The following is a 17,969-nucleotide window of genomic DNA, read 5'->3' on the forward strand; positions in this document are numbered from 1 at the left end:
AAGAAAGTAGTCATCATGGTAATTATCATACAGGCTGTGATTTAGCCCGATTAGAGTTCAGCGATGGAAGTGTGTGTATGTGTAGTGTTGTTTTATGCTCACACATGAGATATGCTGATAATAAGTTGAAGGAGAGTAATTAGATAAAGAGAGGATTTGAAACAGACTGGCGTCTCCAAAGTACAAATACTGTCAACTTGAGTGGTGGTGGTGATGATGATGTGTGATGTGTTGTACGTGTGGGTGTGCGCTTGTGTGTCTGTATGTGTGTGGCAGCGGCTTCTGACAGACTGTGTGTGTGTGTGTGTGTGTGTGTGTGTGTGTGTGTGTGTGTGTGTGTGTGTGTGTGTGTGTGTGTGTGTGTGTGTGTGTGTGTGTGTGTGTGTGTGTGTGTGTGTGTGTGTGTGTGTGTGTGTGTAGATTTCATAAGAATAGTCCTATTGATATCAAAAAGTGGATTCCAGCCATTTAATCAAAATCATTTGTCACATCCTTTCAGCTTCGGGAGAATTTCTGCCAAGACTCCTCGTGCAAGAACACGTGCCTGATAGAAATGGATACTGATGGTGGGACTCTCCCCTCAGAACGTGTTGGGATGCGACCAGTATTTAGTGATTGCCGGTAACAATATCAGTTCCGAAGAAAGCAAAACGACAACAAAGGAGTTTGTGCAAACACTCCCCTCGATCCATCATCACCTGTCGCTGTTTTGTTATCAATTTCAGTGTTGGGGATTTAGTGTGTCAGTGTTGCCATTGGAGGATGGTGTTGGTTTGACAGAGCCAGTGCAGACTTGAACATTAGCGGCTTAACACTTTTCTCTCATCGTTCCTCTCCTCCCTCTCTCCAGTCGGGGCCTGCTAAGTATTCAGCTTTGTTTATGTTATGCACAGCCGCACACACACGAAAGCGCTGAGCTGTTTGTTGCTTAACATATTTAAGATGAACTAGGGATTAAAATAGAGAAATGTTGGGTAAGAGTTGCACAATTATCTGGTTTCAGATCCCTCCTCCTTTCCATTATGGTTAACAGTGTATTTATAAATTAATCCCAAGAGACGCAGTGTTGTGTTTACATCAACGCACAATGAGCGTTTGCTCCGCTCCACATGTTGGCAGTGTGGTAGCTAAACCTCGAGGAAGGCCGCTCCCATTTTAAAAAGTAAACAAATGGCTCCGGGTTTGCGTGTGACCAAATCGGAAGTTGTGAAATGTGGTGGTAGTGCAGCAGAGCTCAGTGGTTGTTATCAAGAGTCGGTTCACCTAAATTGAGGGAAAAAACGTTATCTAAAAATGTGTCAAGCCACTTGTCTGCCACTCCAATCAAAAGCAAATGTGTTTACATTTGATTTTTAGGTCATTAGGATTCTGAGAAATGTTCATAGACTCTCGGACAAATTCAAGGAGCACTCAAAGGATTTTAGTATTAAACAAGATGCAGATATAAAAAGCACGGTTAAAATTCACTCTGCAGAAGCCAAGATATCCTGACTTCCAGGTATGACTCCAATAAAACTCAATCCTACATTTCCCAACATGCCACGCTATATAGTCTCTCATTATACCCTCTCTGCCTGGTAAATGCATACTATCAGACAGCAGTGCAGTCTTTCTGTCTGTCTCTTTAACCTGCTTCTGCTAAACCTCCACTTACTCTTGTTTAGGATAGTGTGTGGCGGGGGGGGGGTCAGTCCAGTGTTGTTGTTGTGCAACGGAGTGAGTGAGCTGTTGTGTGTCAGCTTGTCTGCTACCTATACTGTTTGCCTCCTGGATCAGATTGTGTTTCTGAGCCCGACTCGACCGCACACGGGGGGGGGGGACCTCCCTGCTCGCTCGCTGACGGCTCAGTGCCTCATTTCAGTCCCCCCACGCATGCATTCATACACTTTTTTGCTTCTTCACGCTATAACTGAGAGCAGAGCCTCAGGCCGCGGCTTAGGCCTTAAGTTGGTTTGAACAAGAAGCTAATTTTCTCAAATTCGCACATATAGAGTGAGTGGACTTCTCCCCCCCTCAGGGAATTTTTCACTTGCATTCCCTTCACACTTTAGCTCAAAGCTCGCCTGTCAAATTGTGCGAAGGGTTCCTTTTTTGTCTGATGGCCTGAAAAGCTGATTCTAAGGCAAATGTTGCTTTGGTCTGGGGAAAAACGCTACACATTTAATGATGATGATGATATTTCTGTTTTTCAAGGGTGTGTACTGAGCAGTGAGACTGTAAAGTACCATACCACAATAACATGACAGTCTTATGGAGATAACCAACTGATTCTAAGGTAGGGCTGCTCAATTAATCGTATTTTAATCACGATTATGATTATGGCTTGCAACGATTACGAAAACAACGTATAATCAAAATAAAACGATTATTTTTTTATTATTACATTCTTTTTTCTTTTCTTTTTTTATAAATTATTTTTTGTTTTGTTTTAGTTTTTCAGTTGAATTATACTTAAAGTTCCGGGTAATCAACTGTTAAAAACATACTGTTCAAATTTTGTTTTCTCCAATAAATGGATGTTTTCAAAGTCAATGAATAATCGCATTTAATAATCGCAATTACAATTATTGACCCAAATAATCGAGATTATGATTTTTGCCGTAATCGAGCAGCCCTATTCTAAGGTAGTCTTTGGGTGTTTCCATCAAAAATACCCATCATTTACTTAAAGGTGTTTGTTTGGGTATTAGAGCGTTGGGAAGTACCCTTCAAATCCACAAGGCAAAAGACGCCTTACAGTTGTCGCCAGAGGCAAAGTGTGTGTGTGTGTGTGTGTGTGTGTGTGTGTGTGTGTGTGTGTGTGTGTGTGTGTGTGTGTGTGTGTGTGTGTGTGTGTGTGTGTGTGTGTGTGTGTGTGTGTGTGTGTGTGTGTGTGTGTGTGTGTGTGTGTGTGTGTGTGTGTGTGTGTGTGTGTGTGTGTGTGTGTGTGTGTGTGTATTTGGTCACACTCCACCTCTGCAAACTGCAGTAACATGTGATTTGTTCTGCACACTGAGTTTTCTCCTCTTCAAAAGCACTTCCACGAAATGTTGGAAGCCCAAAAAGTGTAATTAAGGGGAAAAAATCTTCAAAAGCAAAGAATAAACACAGGACTGTATCTGCCACTGAGGACAGGGAAGTTAGGCACTTGATAATGTTTCAGGGAACGTGTCTATTTTAAAGTCATGAGGATTTTATATTATACAATTGAACATGGCGAGTGTTTTTGAAATGCTTGATTAGATATTTTAATTTGATGATTTAGTAGAAATGGCAGGATTTGGTATTTCTCAAATAATTGTATGTTTTGCAAAGAAGGAAATGCAACCACAGAGTTTAGGCAATTGTGAATGGAGAATAAATTGGACAAACTGTATATTGTAGCTGAACATTTGGAAACAGGAAAGGTTGTTTTTGATGGCTAGTATCCTGGAGTCTCGTATTTCCAATATGCTGGCCCCGTACAATACAACTAACAGATATAGTTATGGCAAGTGTTACAGAAATGACCATCGGTTACTTTCACCCTTTAAACAAACATCCTTCATCTTTATTGATCTGGATTCTGAGAAGAGTTGCATTTTCTTGCAATTTCTGGACAACTCTTTTAAAAAGGTCCAACTAATTTCTCTTGCCTTTTGGTCTCCTCCTCCTCATCCTCCTCCTCCTCCTCCTCCTCCTCCTCCTCCTCCTCCTCCTCCTCCTCCTCCTCCTCGCTGTGCTTCAGTCGTCCCGCCGGGCCGCCGGCTAATGACAGACATTACTGCACATGTTGGCTTCACCGAGCGAGGAGAGAGATGCCCGCGACCTTTCCTCTGCTGACTGCAGCACTTTACAAGGCCGAGTGTGTTTTGAAGGAGAGCTTTAGGGTGTGTTTTAGCGGCATGCATGAGAGTCTGTTGTGGGTGGGTGTGTGTGTTTGCTCCATATCATGGTGTAATCTTGATATAGGCGTGGACATTGGCATTCCAGTGGCGAGTCCATGGAGATGACCAGTAAAAAGTGGTTGGCATAAAGAATTTGGAAGAAACAAAAAACACTATACAGACCTCGTGGTGGCTTTGAAGGGTTAAGTCTCTTTCAGAGGTCACACACACACACACACACACACACACACACACACACACACACACACACACACACACGTATACATCACTTCAGGGGACATTACATGCATTTCCTGGAGACTTATCCTAACCTTAACCATAACTAACACATGCCTAACCCTAACCAAGTCTTCACCCTAAAATGAATGATTTTAGGGTGAAGACCTCCATTTTGTCCCCATAAGGGAGGCGAGTCCCCACACGTGACTTTGTAAACAGATTTAGGTCCCCACAAGTATAGTAATGCTAGGACACACACACCGAGAAAAATATTGCACTTAATGATGAGGCTAAAAACTGTCGGGACAAAACAGTGAAATGAGGCAGAGTTGCATTTCTAACTGTGTGTGTGTGTGTGTGTGTGTGTGTGTGTGTGTGTGTGTGTGTGTGTGTGTGTGTGTGTGTGTGTGTGTGTGTGTGTGTGTGTGTGTGTGTGTGTGTGTGTGTGTGTGTGTGTGTGTGTGTGTGTGTGTGTGTGTGTGTGTGTGTGTGTGTGTGTGTGTGTGTGTGTGTGTGTGTGTGTGTGTGTGTGTCCGGATGAGAAGAAGAGTTTCTTCACCTAATTGTGAAGGCAGACAGTGCGCAGGGAGAAAGTGTGTTGTAAATCTCCAGCCATGCAGCGCCATCCTGCCAGAGACCTCTGTGCTAATGGCAGCAGGAGGAGGCTGTGTGTGTGTGTGGCAGCAGGAGGAGGCTGTGTGTAAAAAGAAACCTCCTAATCGACTGCAGCTCTGTCTCCAGCCTCCAGGAGCCTGCTCATCCTCTAGAGCTGTAATTACATAAAGATTAGTCCCTCCACACTCCTGCAGCATCTTTCCATTTCTGCGCCAACATCCTCTTTCCAGGAGGAAGCAACTACTGTTCCCGCAATGACATGTGATTTACACGAGGGCACACAGCACTTTGCCCCAGGCTCAAGTAGCTCTGTGGAGAAAGGATTTCAAACGGATGCAAAGAAGCACTCTTATTGACTGGCCGTTAAGATGAGGTATGAGTGTGTGTGCTAATAGCATTACTCGCTGCACTCAGTCTGGTCTCTAATAGGCTTTGTGGTTGTTTTCCATCACCGCTCTGATCCAGATCCAGGCAGGTAACACTGGCTTCAGATCAGCACTTCTGACTCCAGACTTTGACCCTTCACACACTCTCCCTCACTCTCTTATTCTTTCATTACACACTCATGCAGTCACAACCTGAAACCCTCCCATGCCGGTTCAACTTTATTATTAGCTCCAAGGAAATGTGGTGAGCTTTAAAAGCTTGATTTCACATCCTAAAACCAACACAAGTCACTCAAAACACAAGATTACAACCTGCTGTTATTTGCAAAACACTATTGACTGTTTTCTTAAGTAGGGTTAGCTACACGCTTTGTTAGCGATACCAATATGTTCCTTTATTGACACCTTGATTTGAGAGATGTCGACGTGTTTTTCTACAAAATCCTTTTTGTTTATCGAAGTGAGGGAAGGGTAGCAACAAATATTTGATGGATTCAAAATTGTTAGAGATAATAGACAGACAAGTTTGAACCCAAATCAGCAAATGATAGCATGCTTACATCACATTCAAGCAATACACAAGGAAAAATATTCCTTATTCGTTGTTGCATAATGCCAACATTAATTCACGCCTTCAATCACTTTAACAGTTTCCAACACTGGAAATGACACATACAGACCGTGGCTTTCTCACCACACACACACACACACACACACACACACACACACACACACACACACACACACACACACACACACACACACACACACACACACACACACACACACACACACACACACACACTCGAAAACCTCTAACTTCTTCTATCTGACAGAGTTGTAAGTGCTCGTCTGCTGCTCGGTGCATTTCTTTGCAGGTCAACCTACTTGCCCAAGCAAATATGCACTAACATGTAGCCTGTGGGGGGGTGTGTAACATGTTGCGTCACCATGGTTACCATACCAGACGGAGCCAATACCATGGCAGTAACAGCCAAAACAAATGAAGACAATGTTTCATGGCCAGTTTCCAAAAAAGGTGTAACCATAACTCAACACTTTGTCGAAGATTCCTTTGATGACTTCAGATGGTTTTCATGGATGTGATTTATGTATCTTTAATGAAACATAATGCTATACATCTTTTATATGTGCTCATGTGTACAATGAGATTTATGTTTAAATTAAAGGGGCCCTCTTATGGTAATTTTCATTTTTGTGTTTCTGCGAAAAGCTCTTTATTTTTCTTATACTAAATCTTTTCCCCACTCTGCTCTGATTGGTTAGCTGGACGGCTCTTTTGTGATAAGTCAACCGCTTAGAAATGTCCCGCCCCTTAGCCTATCGCGTACAATGTGTTGGATTGCTAGCTAAGGCTGCTCAATTAATCATATTTTAATCGCAATTACGATTTTGGCTTGCAACGATTATAAAAACAACATAATCGAAATAAAACGATTATTTATTTTATTTTTAAAATTATTTGTTTTATTTGTTTTTCAGTTGAACTATACTTAAAGTTCAGGGCAATCAACTGTTAAAAACATACTGTTCACATTTTTCTTTTCAATAAATGGATGTTTTCAAAGTAAATGGATAATCGTTTTTAATAATCGTGATATCAATTATTGACCCAAATAATCGAGATTATGATTTTTGCCTTAATCGAGTAGCGCTAGCCAATAGAAGCGCAACGTTGCTCACTGTTAGGGATGTAAACAAAGGAGTCCAATGGAGGCGGGGGGGGGAACAAAAAAAAGCACAATTAGGCCTCTTTTTAAGTATGTAATGTCAACAGTCACGTTTCTTTGATAACTGAGGAGGGTTTTTACATTTGGTACTGCATTGCATAATTTCTTTGGCTTTCCAGTTTCCACACACACAATGTTGAATCTACAGTTTTGGAACAAATGTGGTGTCACTTATAGATCAAAATACAATCATTTGGGGGAATGTTTGTTTGATCCAGGTGCAGCACCGTGTGTCAGGTCAGGTCATGGCTCTGAAGATGAACATCCTGGCCAGCAACAGAGCCAACATGCTCAGGGAGGTCCAGCTCATGAACAGACTGTCGCACCCCAACATACTCAGGTAACTCAAACATTGCTGTGTCTTTTTTATTTTCTACTTTCTGGTTTAGATTCTATTAATGCTGCTCATGAATTATATTTGTGTGTCTAGAAACAGTTTCTCTTCTCTTCCTTTAGGTTTATCGGAGTTTGTGTTCATGAGGGCCAGCTCCACGCCCTCACAGAGGTAAGACACTTAAGAACTGGAGACCAAGTTGGGGTGTTTTGATTGATTTTCCATGTTTTTCATGATAATTCAAGATACTAGTTCAGTAAGCAGATCTGTCGGTCATCTTTCTCTCCTTGAACTCTGTCACAGTTTCAAGATTCAAGGCTTTTATTGTTATTCGTACATGGCTACAGTGTAGTTATGTCAATGAAAATCTTAGGTCAAAGGCTCTTCCAACAGTGCAACACAATAAAACAGATACAATTGTGCAAGTAATAAAATAATAAATAATATATAGAATATAAAAAAAGAATATAAGTAGTGCCATGAGAGTTATATACAAGTGATACATCATTTGTGTTATGGATGCTCTAGTTCAGGTGTTTAACAGTCTTATGGCCTGTGGAATAAAACCAACACACACTAAGTGAGGTTGGGCAGTTCATGACTTTTCCCCTGTTTCTTGCTTATGATGGGTTTACCTGGCGTTGTCGTGGTAATTGAGCTGCTCAATATTGAAAGGTGGATGAGGGGGGATTTGGTGTCTGCTGTCTGTAGAGGTGGTGTTTGTGTGACCCGTCATCGGAGCTCGATGCTGTAGGTCAGCAGGTGTCAGACATAATGGGGATTAAAAATATCTGCTGCCTGTTAAGAGGTTTAGCTGATGGACAGTGACATCTCCGTTTTGGGGCTGGGATTGACTTGTGTCACATCTATGTGTCATGTTTTTAGATCACTATCCAGAAATTGCTCCTACAATTCTTAAAACGTTGAAAAAACTATGCTATGGTTGCACGATTTCCCACAACTCGATTGTTTTGTCCTACAGCACTCTTGGATATTACATTTACAGTGATTATAAACTAAGAAAAGCTGTCAATTGTCACATTTATAAGCTTTAAAAAAACTAATATTTAGGCTTTTTTTGGACAAATAATTTACTTTTTTAATTGTAAGCTTCAAAAGGAGCAGTGAAATAAACTGGTCGATTAGACAGGACAATAGAAGATACAACAATATGACTTAATATGTATTAATTGAGATGTGTAAGCGGCTTTCATATCAACATCCAAGCAGTTTCAAAGTGGAACGTGTTCCTGTGTCTGTGTTAATAATGACCTCTCTGTTTCTCCTGATGATCCAGTTCATTAATGGCGGTAACCTGGAGCAGCTGTTGGGCAGCGACGTGTACCTGTCGTGGAGCGTGAGGATGAGCCTGGCGCTGGACATCGCCCAGGGACTGCAGTACCTGCACAGCATGGGCATCTTCCACCGGGACCTCACCTCCAAGGTGACGACAAACACACATGCCTCAGTGCCCTCGAACAACAACAACACACACACACACACACACACACACACACACACACACACACACACACACACACACACACACACACACACACACACACACACACACACACACACACACACACACACACACACACACACACACACACACACACACACACTCCCCTGTTTTGGAAACAGTAAAAAGCCCTAGTGCAGATTAAGAGGCTTTGTGGGTGCGTCACAAAAATGGCAACTACGTCAACAAAAAGGATCTGTGGGAAATGTTAAGTCAATTCAGTAAAATTATGAATGGAAAATAACATTGAGCTCCTGCCTCACATGTGTACTTTAAAGAAATGAGGGGAAATCAAATCAAACATAATTTATTCAGCACTTTTTACAACGGAACATTTTTAATAACTAAATAAACTAGACTGATGATGAAGGATAACGTGTGCAAACCACAACATATAAAGCCATTAAACATTAACAAAGCAAGAGATAAATTGTTCTGAGGCTATCTTTATCCTGTATTATATGGATCGAAGAGGATCGATAAGAGTCTCAACACATCTCAAGTTGAGTCTGCAAAAGAAATGACGACATGCTGGAAAATCACTTGGGAAATGGGACAGAAACCACTTCCGCTCATTTTGAGTGAGATTTTTTTAAAGGGTGGAAACATCAGCCGTTCATTTTTAATGTGGTCCTACAAAGCCTTCACAGCACATGAAAAGCTCTGCATAATACATCTGTTGAAACACAAAGGGGCCACATGCAGCCATATTAGAAAGCAATGCTGCACACACACACTTAACAGCAGTAATCCTGATGTGTGTGACCTCTGACCCCTCTGCAGAACTGCCTGGTGCGCTGGGAGGGCCGTGTGTGCTCCTCCGTGGTGGGAGACTTTGGCCTGGCGGAGAAAATCCCAGATTACAGGTCAGTCAATTCATCAAAACTCCTATCAGCGCGTGTTAGATAAGTCACGCTCAATAAATCACATTCTTCCACTTCTCTCTTCGTCTCATTTTATCCCTCGTGCCATATATGTCTGAGCAAAGTGTGAACAACGTCTCCCACAGCTTCTCTTCTCTCTCAGATGAGACACAGTCACACAGTAAAGGACGCATTACTCACAGGATTTTCCAAAGTGTGCATTTCCTGTGTTCCCAGACGTCCTCCCCCCCCATCACTCACTGTTTAGGGAACTCTTCATTAATATTATAAAGTGTCATTTTAAAGGCGGCCATGACTCCACAGACTCCCCTCCTCTGTTTCCTTCGTCTCGTTGTGTTTCCTCCTCTGGGATTGCAGCTGTCTTTTTAATATGCGGTGGAATTTTTTATTCTCCGCCATCAATTAACCGCTGGCTTGTTCTGACTGTAAATGACCAGCGACGTTACAGCTATCAAGTTTTATTTTCTCCAGCTGCTTTTCCAGTGACATCATATCTCCCGTAAAAATAGGAATACCAAAATAAGGAAGGTACTAAAAGGCGAAGAATGGAAAAATCCTGAATTAATTAGGTTTGACTTCGAGACATGTCAAGGGAAAAACTCTTCAACTGTTTTAAATTCCTAAAATCTTGTTAGGATTAAAAACTTTATCTGGAAAAACTTTAGGTGCCCTCAAATATTGGCTTTAAACACTTGAATGTACAGAAATGAGTCTAGTATCTCTCTAGTCTTCAATTTCTAGGCACAAAAGAAAATAAGTGTGTTTCACTAAATGTTAAACTTACTATTTCTAAGTGTGTAAATATATGAATATTCCATTTAAGTTCCACTATGTCACTTAAGTTCAAGTACTTCCTCTTGTCCCCAGTTGATCTACAATGTGACGTCACTTCTCCTTAACGTCCGTTTAAGTCCACAACTCAAATTAGACAGTTAGCCGATAAACAGTTCAACAGTCAGACAGGCAGTTAATTCATAACGATATAAAGCAGGGAAAAGTCAGACACACACACACACACACACACACACACACACACACACACACACACACACACACACACACACACACACACACACACACACACACACACACACACACACACACACACACACACACACACACACACACACACACACAGCTGCCAGATACTTCCTTTCTGTGCTATTTCCATCTGCTAATGTGGGCTATGATACTACAAAAAAATGGCAGTGATGGCAGAGGGAGAGATGAGGAGCTCCCAATGTAAACACCATTTGGAGAAGTGGACCGACAGAAGCAAGAAACCAGAGAGGGAGATCAGAACCAAGTGAAAACAGAGACAGAAAAATCATCATAAAGAGAAATAGTTTAGAGGACACCAGAGGAATGATGGCATAACAGAGGACAGGAGTGGCTCGCTGTATGGCGGGGCAGAAATCCAGTAAGAGCGAAAGCAGGAGGACTGGAATACTTTGACCTTATTTGGAGTGCTTTCCTAAACCCCTGTCATCTCCTCTCCTTCCCTCCATGTATCGTCCCCTCCTCCCTACTTTCCCTTATGCCAGTGGAGAACGCCAACGCAAACATACGGGAAGGGTTGTCAACATCGCCCATTCTCTGTTAGCACAGCGCTACAGGATGTAACGGTACTCGACTAAAATACAAAGCAAACATGTCAATGAAAATGACGGAAACACAAATCAGCAGCTGCTATTGAAACAGAGGCAGGAGCAAACAAAGGCTTCATGTTTTATAGCTGGGAAAAAACCCAATGACACATTTTGGAGAAACCATGCATGTGTAAAAATCAAAATGTGTTACGTTGTTTTAAGATGGGAGGATATGCATTCTTCTTTAGTGAAAAACAAGCAAAGTTACAAGCTTTTCTTCGCTGACAGTGAAACACACACTTATGTAAACACAAAAGGTGAGCGGGCACAAACAGAACCAGCAGAAACACACACCACACACACACACACACACACACACACACACACACACACACACACACACACACACACACACACACACACACACACACACACACACACACACACACACACACACACACACACACACACACACACACACACACACACACACACACACACACACAGAAAGGGCAGGCCGGGTTACAGTGGCAGCTGTCTGGCCTCAGTGAGAGTTGTGTTTACTGACTGAAGAGGTGTGTGTGTGTGTGTGTGTGATGTCTCATGCACATTTTGGTTTTCCTTCCTTTTTATTCAGCTAAAATTGCACAACGATATCTGCACATAACTGAAAAACATTGCGGTTTCTTAGATACAGAGGACACACACACACACACACACAATCAGATTAACCCCATAAGACACTTCTCTCCCTCTAACTTGTTTTGGTTCTGCGTTTATACAAAAAGAATGTGATGCCTGTTTTGCTGGACTGTTTTTGTCACAATGTTTGCTTATTGTCTGCTACATATTGCAGATCTCCTGAATGGAAAATATATTTTTTAATAAGTGTGTATTCTTAACTGTTGGGATGCAAATCTGCCTTTTTCAGATGTTGTTGACCCAAGGCCTTTTTAATTGTATTTTTAGGCAGTTTTAAACCAAACCCTTTAGAATTTAAACACCTAATTCTTACGAGTAAAAGAGCGCTTAAAACAAACTGTATTCTTGCGCTTATCTGTGACTATTTTAAAAAGAACATCTCCATAATGAATCATAAGATGATTTTAAACTCTGGTGTAGTGAAAAGGATTTGAGAGGTTTCGCTTGAGCCTCACGTACTGTCCTGCTGTTTTAACATGAAGCCTCCCTCCTCTTCCTCTCTGCAGCGATGAAGAGGACCAGGAGCCGCTGGCCGTGGTGGGCTCCCCCTACTGGATGGCCCCGGAGGTGCTCAGAGGAGAGGTGTATAATGAGAAGGTACTGACTGATCTGCGCCTTTCAGCTGCAGATTGTTGAGTTCAAGGTCCACTGTGGGTGTGATGAAAGAAAGTCCAATAACCCGGGAAGTGGAGTAAAGCAATACATTTTTGATAAATCAGGAATGTTGAAAGCAAACAGGTATTTAGTGACGTAAGAGGTGCACTTCTTGACTTTTATTTCTCTATTCAGTAAAGTGGACTTGCTGATAGTTGGTTAGGGTTGCGTTTAAGGAATGAGGACATTTTCTGGGTCATGCAGCCGGCCTGGGCTCACAGGAAACTACAAATTAACATAAACCTCGTGCAGAATGAAGCATGTTTTCAGTTAATACTGCAGAAAATAGTATAAATCTACATAATCTAGACTTCATAAACTACTACCACATGCAATTGTTACAGACGAAATGCATTTAGATGTTTGATTTGTTCCCTAGAATATAAGTTTGTCAGTGCACGTACTTAAAAATGCATGATCATTTGTGAACTTTTTTTTAAATAAGAAGTTTGCACAAGTAAAAAATCAACTGTATAGTAGTCTCTCGTCTTTTCTGTCAGTGTGTGTATGCTCTTGAAAGGACTCGTCTCTCTGCAGGTGGATGTGTTTGCGTACGGGATCGTCCTGTGTGAGGTCATTGGGAGGATCCAGGCCGACCCCGACATCTTGCCCCGCACCGAGGTACCGACGTGCTGTCATCACACACTCATCATCACACACTCATCATCACACACTCATCATCATGCACGTCTCCTGTCATACAGCACTGCATGAATACCCTCATGGCAAACATTAACTGTATTAGTTTATTACCTGATATCTGTCAGTGTTTCAAGATCACAGGACTGTTGGGCAAGCTGCAATTTCACAACGACTTGAGATGAAGCAACAGTTTCACCATCAGATGTGAATTATGTAAAATGTTACATATTTTATTTTGGACTCTTAACAGCCGATTCTTTTTGGAAAAACAGGAAGCTGACTTTCTTATCTTTGAAAAGCTTTCATGTTTCCGAATGCTCAAAAATAACTGACAAAATATTTAGAGGGCCTTATGATCTGTTTATTTATCACAGTGTATCACAATTAATTCTCTGTACAAAATACATCATTGTTAAATCTTTGTTAAAAGCCCTTTCTTCATGACAGCATTTCTCCCCCTTGTGGCTTTTTTAACAGTGCTGCAGTTGAGCAATCATATAAGGGGACTTTTTTCTTGCCATGTCATTTTTTTTTTGTGGGCTCATGAAATAATACATTTTCTTTAATGTGTAATTTCCTCTGTTTCTGTACAGGACTTTGGTCTTGATGTGGTGACCTTTCAGCAGATGGTGGAAGATTTTCCTCCTGACTTCCTGGAACTGGCCATCTCCTGCTGTAATGTAAGGAATACTCATCTCACACACACATATACACACACACACAGGCACACACACACTTCCCTTGACTTTTCTTTGTATGGGGTCACTTTATTAGCTTTGTTTTATTAGCTTATTATATTGTTCATGATGGTGGGGAAGACTGAGTCAGTTTGATTGTTGGTGCTTTACGGTAATGCCAGTGCGATACAATTTAATAGCACCACTAAATACTCTTTAAATGACCATGCAGGTACCTCAGTATACCAGGTATCTGCAGCGTTATTTGGGAGGAGAAGCTTTTGCCTTGCTTCTTTATACCAGATGATTAAGTACCCGTAGCGTCGGTTTATCTTTAATGGGGCTGTCATGTTTAAACAAAGCATATCTGTAACCTGTGTTTAAGGCCCCGTCCACACGGAGACGGAAACGAACCTTAGTCGTGTTCAAAAAAGTCTTCCGTCCACACTGAAACGGCTCAAGAAACGTGTCCGTCCACACGACAATGCTCAAACGCTGGAGACGCTGTAGTACATATCCCGGGCCTATAAGTGACTGTACTTCCGCCACAAAATACACCAAAAGCAGCGAATAAGACCGATGACAATTATTATTATTATATTATATTATTATTGTTGCTGATGGTTGTGGTAGAGGAGCTGTATATTTTTGCATTAAAATCAGTATCATGGTCAGTAGCGTCTGGAGCACGAACGCAACCCTGTGATCCGCCATTGTTTTTGGCGAAACGCATCAGCAATGACGCGGGGGGGAACAAGACAGGCGGGGAGAGCCGGGGCTATGGTGTCATCGTTTTCAGGAAATTATGGTATAGGGCGTACACACGGAGCCGCAAGCGTTTCGTCCTCAGACCTACCCACTTTGGGAGCCGTTATCAAAGCGTATCGGATTCTGGCGCCATCTGTAGAATTTCCCCACACGTTTGGGAACCCCTGCGATAGAGAACGTTAGCGGGTTCAACTGATATCGTCTCCGTGTGGACAGGGCCTTAATCACTGAAAGCCATCATTTTATAAGATAGATCGCATGTTTGTAACAAGGTGGATTACGCCCACACATTTCAGCCACGCCAAGTTTCTAACTCCTTAATTTCTTTAGATTTTTTGCCAATTAAAATGGAAAATTATGACGGATTAAATCATTAGTTTTGCACTGCAATTTTTATCTCGGTTCAATTGGTTGAATTTGTTTCTCCTTCCTGCCAGATGAACTCAAAGCTCCGTCCATCCTTCTCTGAAATCGTGGTGGAGCTGGAGCGGCAGCAGGCTGAGAGGAAGCAGAAAGATGAACCAACAGTCAAAGGTGAGTCTTCAAACTGTCAACACACAAAAGTTTAAAAAAACACAAAAGTTTAAAACTCAAATAATAATAATCTCCATTCTCCCTTTTTCTCTCAAGCTGTTTCTCCATCCATCGGCCCTCTCAGAAGGCGGTCCCTCTGCCTCCCGTCGGACCCTCGCCTCTCCCGCAGCAAATCGGACATGCTGCTCCCCCCAGACACGCCCCCCTCCGTCATCAACGCCATCCCTGCTCGGATCAACCCCTTCTCTCAGAGGGAGGACCTCAAGGGGGGCAAGATCAAGCTGTTTGACACCCCCAGCAAGTCGGTCATCTCCCTCACCTTCACCCTGCCCCCCCTTCCAGACTGCGAAGACCCCTCTGTGTCCAACACTGATGGCGTTGTCCTGAGGAGACACCGGCGCTGCCACTCGCTGCCGTGTACGCCCCCTCCTCACCTCACATCGGCACCGAACACTGTCCTGACCGAGGAGGAGTCCCCGTCTGAAGTGGACACTGTAAACTTTGAGACAAAAGAAGAAGAGACACTGTTGGAGAAAGAGAGACTATTGGAAGAAGAGAGACTGTTGGAGAAAGAGAGACTATTGGAAGAAGAGAGACTGTTGGCAGAAGAGAAGGAGATCAAGGAGGGGAGTGGGAGTGATTCAGGTCTGCCCGGTCTGTCTCTTGGGCCCCTGCCCATGGACCAGGAGGACGGAGAGCCGATGGACTGCTCCAGCTCCCCGGACACACAGGACAGCGCTTCATCTCCATACTCGAACCTCTCCCCTCATCCTGCTTCCTCAACTCCAATCCAACCCTCCACCCCTCCCTTCTCAAACGGCTGGGGGTCGGCCATCTCCAACGGGCCACCCTGCCTGCCTCCCCTCTCTCACTTGGACAACAACAACGTGGTCGTGAGTCGAGAATTGACCAACAACAACGGCTACCACTCCCCTCCCAGTGACCCCGCAGGCTCCTCCCCCTACCGCTCGGGCAGCGTTTGCTCTCTGGACCAGGAGGAGGGGGTCTCCTGTTCTCTGGACCAGGAGGAGGTGGTCTCGTGTCCCGGCTGCTGCCTGGCCGGCCTCCGCTTCCCCTCCATGTGTCTCAGAGCTCCGCCGCGCATGAACCCTTACAAGAACTTGAACGGGGAACATGCAGCGTCCCGTGGGCTGCTCGCTCCGGGACCAAAAGACTCTCCATCCCCCACCACCACCGCCACCGCCTTGCCGGGGGCACAGACTTAAACTTCTCAACAAAGAGTGTGGAAACTCTGCACCAAAAGCTCCCCTCTTGGAAATTAAGCGGGTTTTCTTAGAATTTGCACATATTTGAACACAGCAATACCCTGCTTATTTTCTAGACTCACTTTTGGGTGCGGAGAGGAACAGACTCCAGGCTGAAGCTGTGGGACGAGGGACTCTCTGCTGTTGCATGTCGCCCTCTGCTGGGCTGAGGACGACATGTCGATCTAACCGATTATCCACAGCGTCCTGAACTGTTAAGCATGTAAGCAGTTTGTTTGGATCCTTTATATCCAGAGATAAAAAGACTCATGAATGATGATGATGATGCTGAAATGAGGAATGTCAAGCTTTGTATTATTACGGCTGCAATTACTTTTGTTGATTGGTGCTGAATGAACAGGCAGTTTTTGCTTTCATGTATTACCAAGAGTGTGTGTGTGTGTGTGTGTGTGTGTGTGTGTGTGTGTGTGTGTGTGTGTGTGTGTGTGTGTGTGTGTGTGTGTGTGTGTGTGTGTGTGTGTGTGTGTGTGTGTGTGTGTGTGTGTGTGTGTGTGTGTGTGTGTGTGTGTGTGTGTGTGTGTGTGTGTGTGTGTGTGTGTGTGTGTGTGTGTGTGTGTGTGTGTGTGTGTGTGTGTGTGTGTGTGTGTGTGTGTGTGTGTGTGTGTGTTCTTTTGAGTTGCTGTATGATCTCTGTCGGCCCTGCTGGTCGCCTGGTTAAGCACTTCAACTGTATTACTGTTGTGAATAAGGAAACTATTGATATTATTACTTTGAGGAATGAATGGTCGAAGACCTGCTTATGAGATGTACAGATTGTTATTATTTAAAGATGACATTGAATAAAAAGACAGAATGTTATTTCTCCTGATAAGTCTGTCTTTTTTCTATCTATATTAGATCAAGGCTAAAATATCTCACTATCCTGTTCAAATTTGTTGGTTTTTTGTTGTAAAATATCTATCTGGATGGATCAAAATCTGTTCAGATATTAATGTTCCCCTCATCATAACCTTGATTTCCCATCTAGAGCCATAACTATGTCAACATTTGAATTTCTTACTTCAAATTATTTGTTAATTACATCTATACAGCCCCAGATGTACCTGGTGCTTAATTTTCAAACATTAGCTTGCCGCCTGCATTAGCTAGTTAGCATGTACTACAAGAAACTCTAGCAGACGACTAACTAGATGAAGATGGCGTCCTTTGCTAAACCTTTTTCTGCTTAGAATCATCTTTTTAGTTAGCTTTGAACATATTGACGCTTAGCATGTAGCTTGTTAGCATCATACAGTTAGCATTTGGAACAAAGTCGCTATTAGCCTTATGACACCATGTGCTACCTTTTAGCGGGAAAAATTTGCAGAACTCCACTTTGAGCTTTTAGTAGTGTAAATGACAAACTAATCCAATACATGTTTTATTACTCCATGTTTTGTTTCAGTTAGGTCAAGGTTAATATTTAAAATGGTGTCTTTCTCATTAAAAGAGAAATGGTCAAAGTAAAAATGGAAATTATATACTTTATATGTGACTTTCCTCATGAATCAAGTTTGTCCTCTGCCTCTAATTTTCTGTCGGCCAAACTTCTCATCCTCCT

The 17,969-nt window shown here is 42.8% G+C and overlaps 1 protein-coding gene across 2 annotated transcripts in view; it reads left to right on the forward strand.

Annotated features, from left to right (window-relative positions):
* Window positions 1–17,227, forward strand: part of tesk1b (testis associated actin remodelling kinase 1b) — a 31,426-nt gene extending 14,199 nt beyond the window's left edge. For both annotated transcript variants that reach the window (XM_079669899.1, XM_079669898.1), the window contains 9 exons: window positions 7,056–7,177; window positions 7,294–7,342; window positions 8,469–8,615; window positions 9,477–9,559; window positions 12,375–12,465; window positions 13,060–13,143; window positions 13,758–13,844; window positions 15,047–15,143; window positions 15,240–17,227. In XM_079669899.1, coding sequence (XP_079526025.1) covers window positions 7,056–7,177; window positions 7,294–7,342; window positions 8,469–8,615; window positions 9,477–9,559; window positions 12,375–12,465; window positions 13,060–13,143; window positions 13,758–13,844; window positions 15,047–15,143; window positions 15,240–16,369 — 1,890 coding nt within the window. In that variant the 3' untranslated portion in view covers window positions 16,370–17,227. The remainder of the gene's footprint in view (window positions 1–7,055; window positions 7,178–7,293; window positions 7,343–8,468; window positions 8,616–9,476; window positions 9,560–12,374; window positions 12,466–13,059; window positions 13,144–13,757; window positions 13,845–15,046; window positions 15,144–15,239) is intronic.
* Window positions 17,228–17,969: the final 742 nt, after the last annotated feature.

This window comes from Notothenia rossii (assembly GCF_949606895.1).
Source record: "Notothenia rossii genome assembly, chromosome: 3".
Lineage (NCBI taxonomy): Eukaryota > Metazoa > Chordata > Actinopteri > Perciformes > Nototheniidae > Notothenia > Notothenia rossii.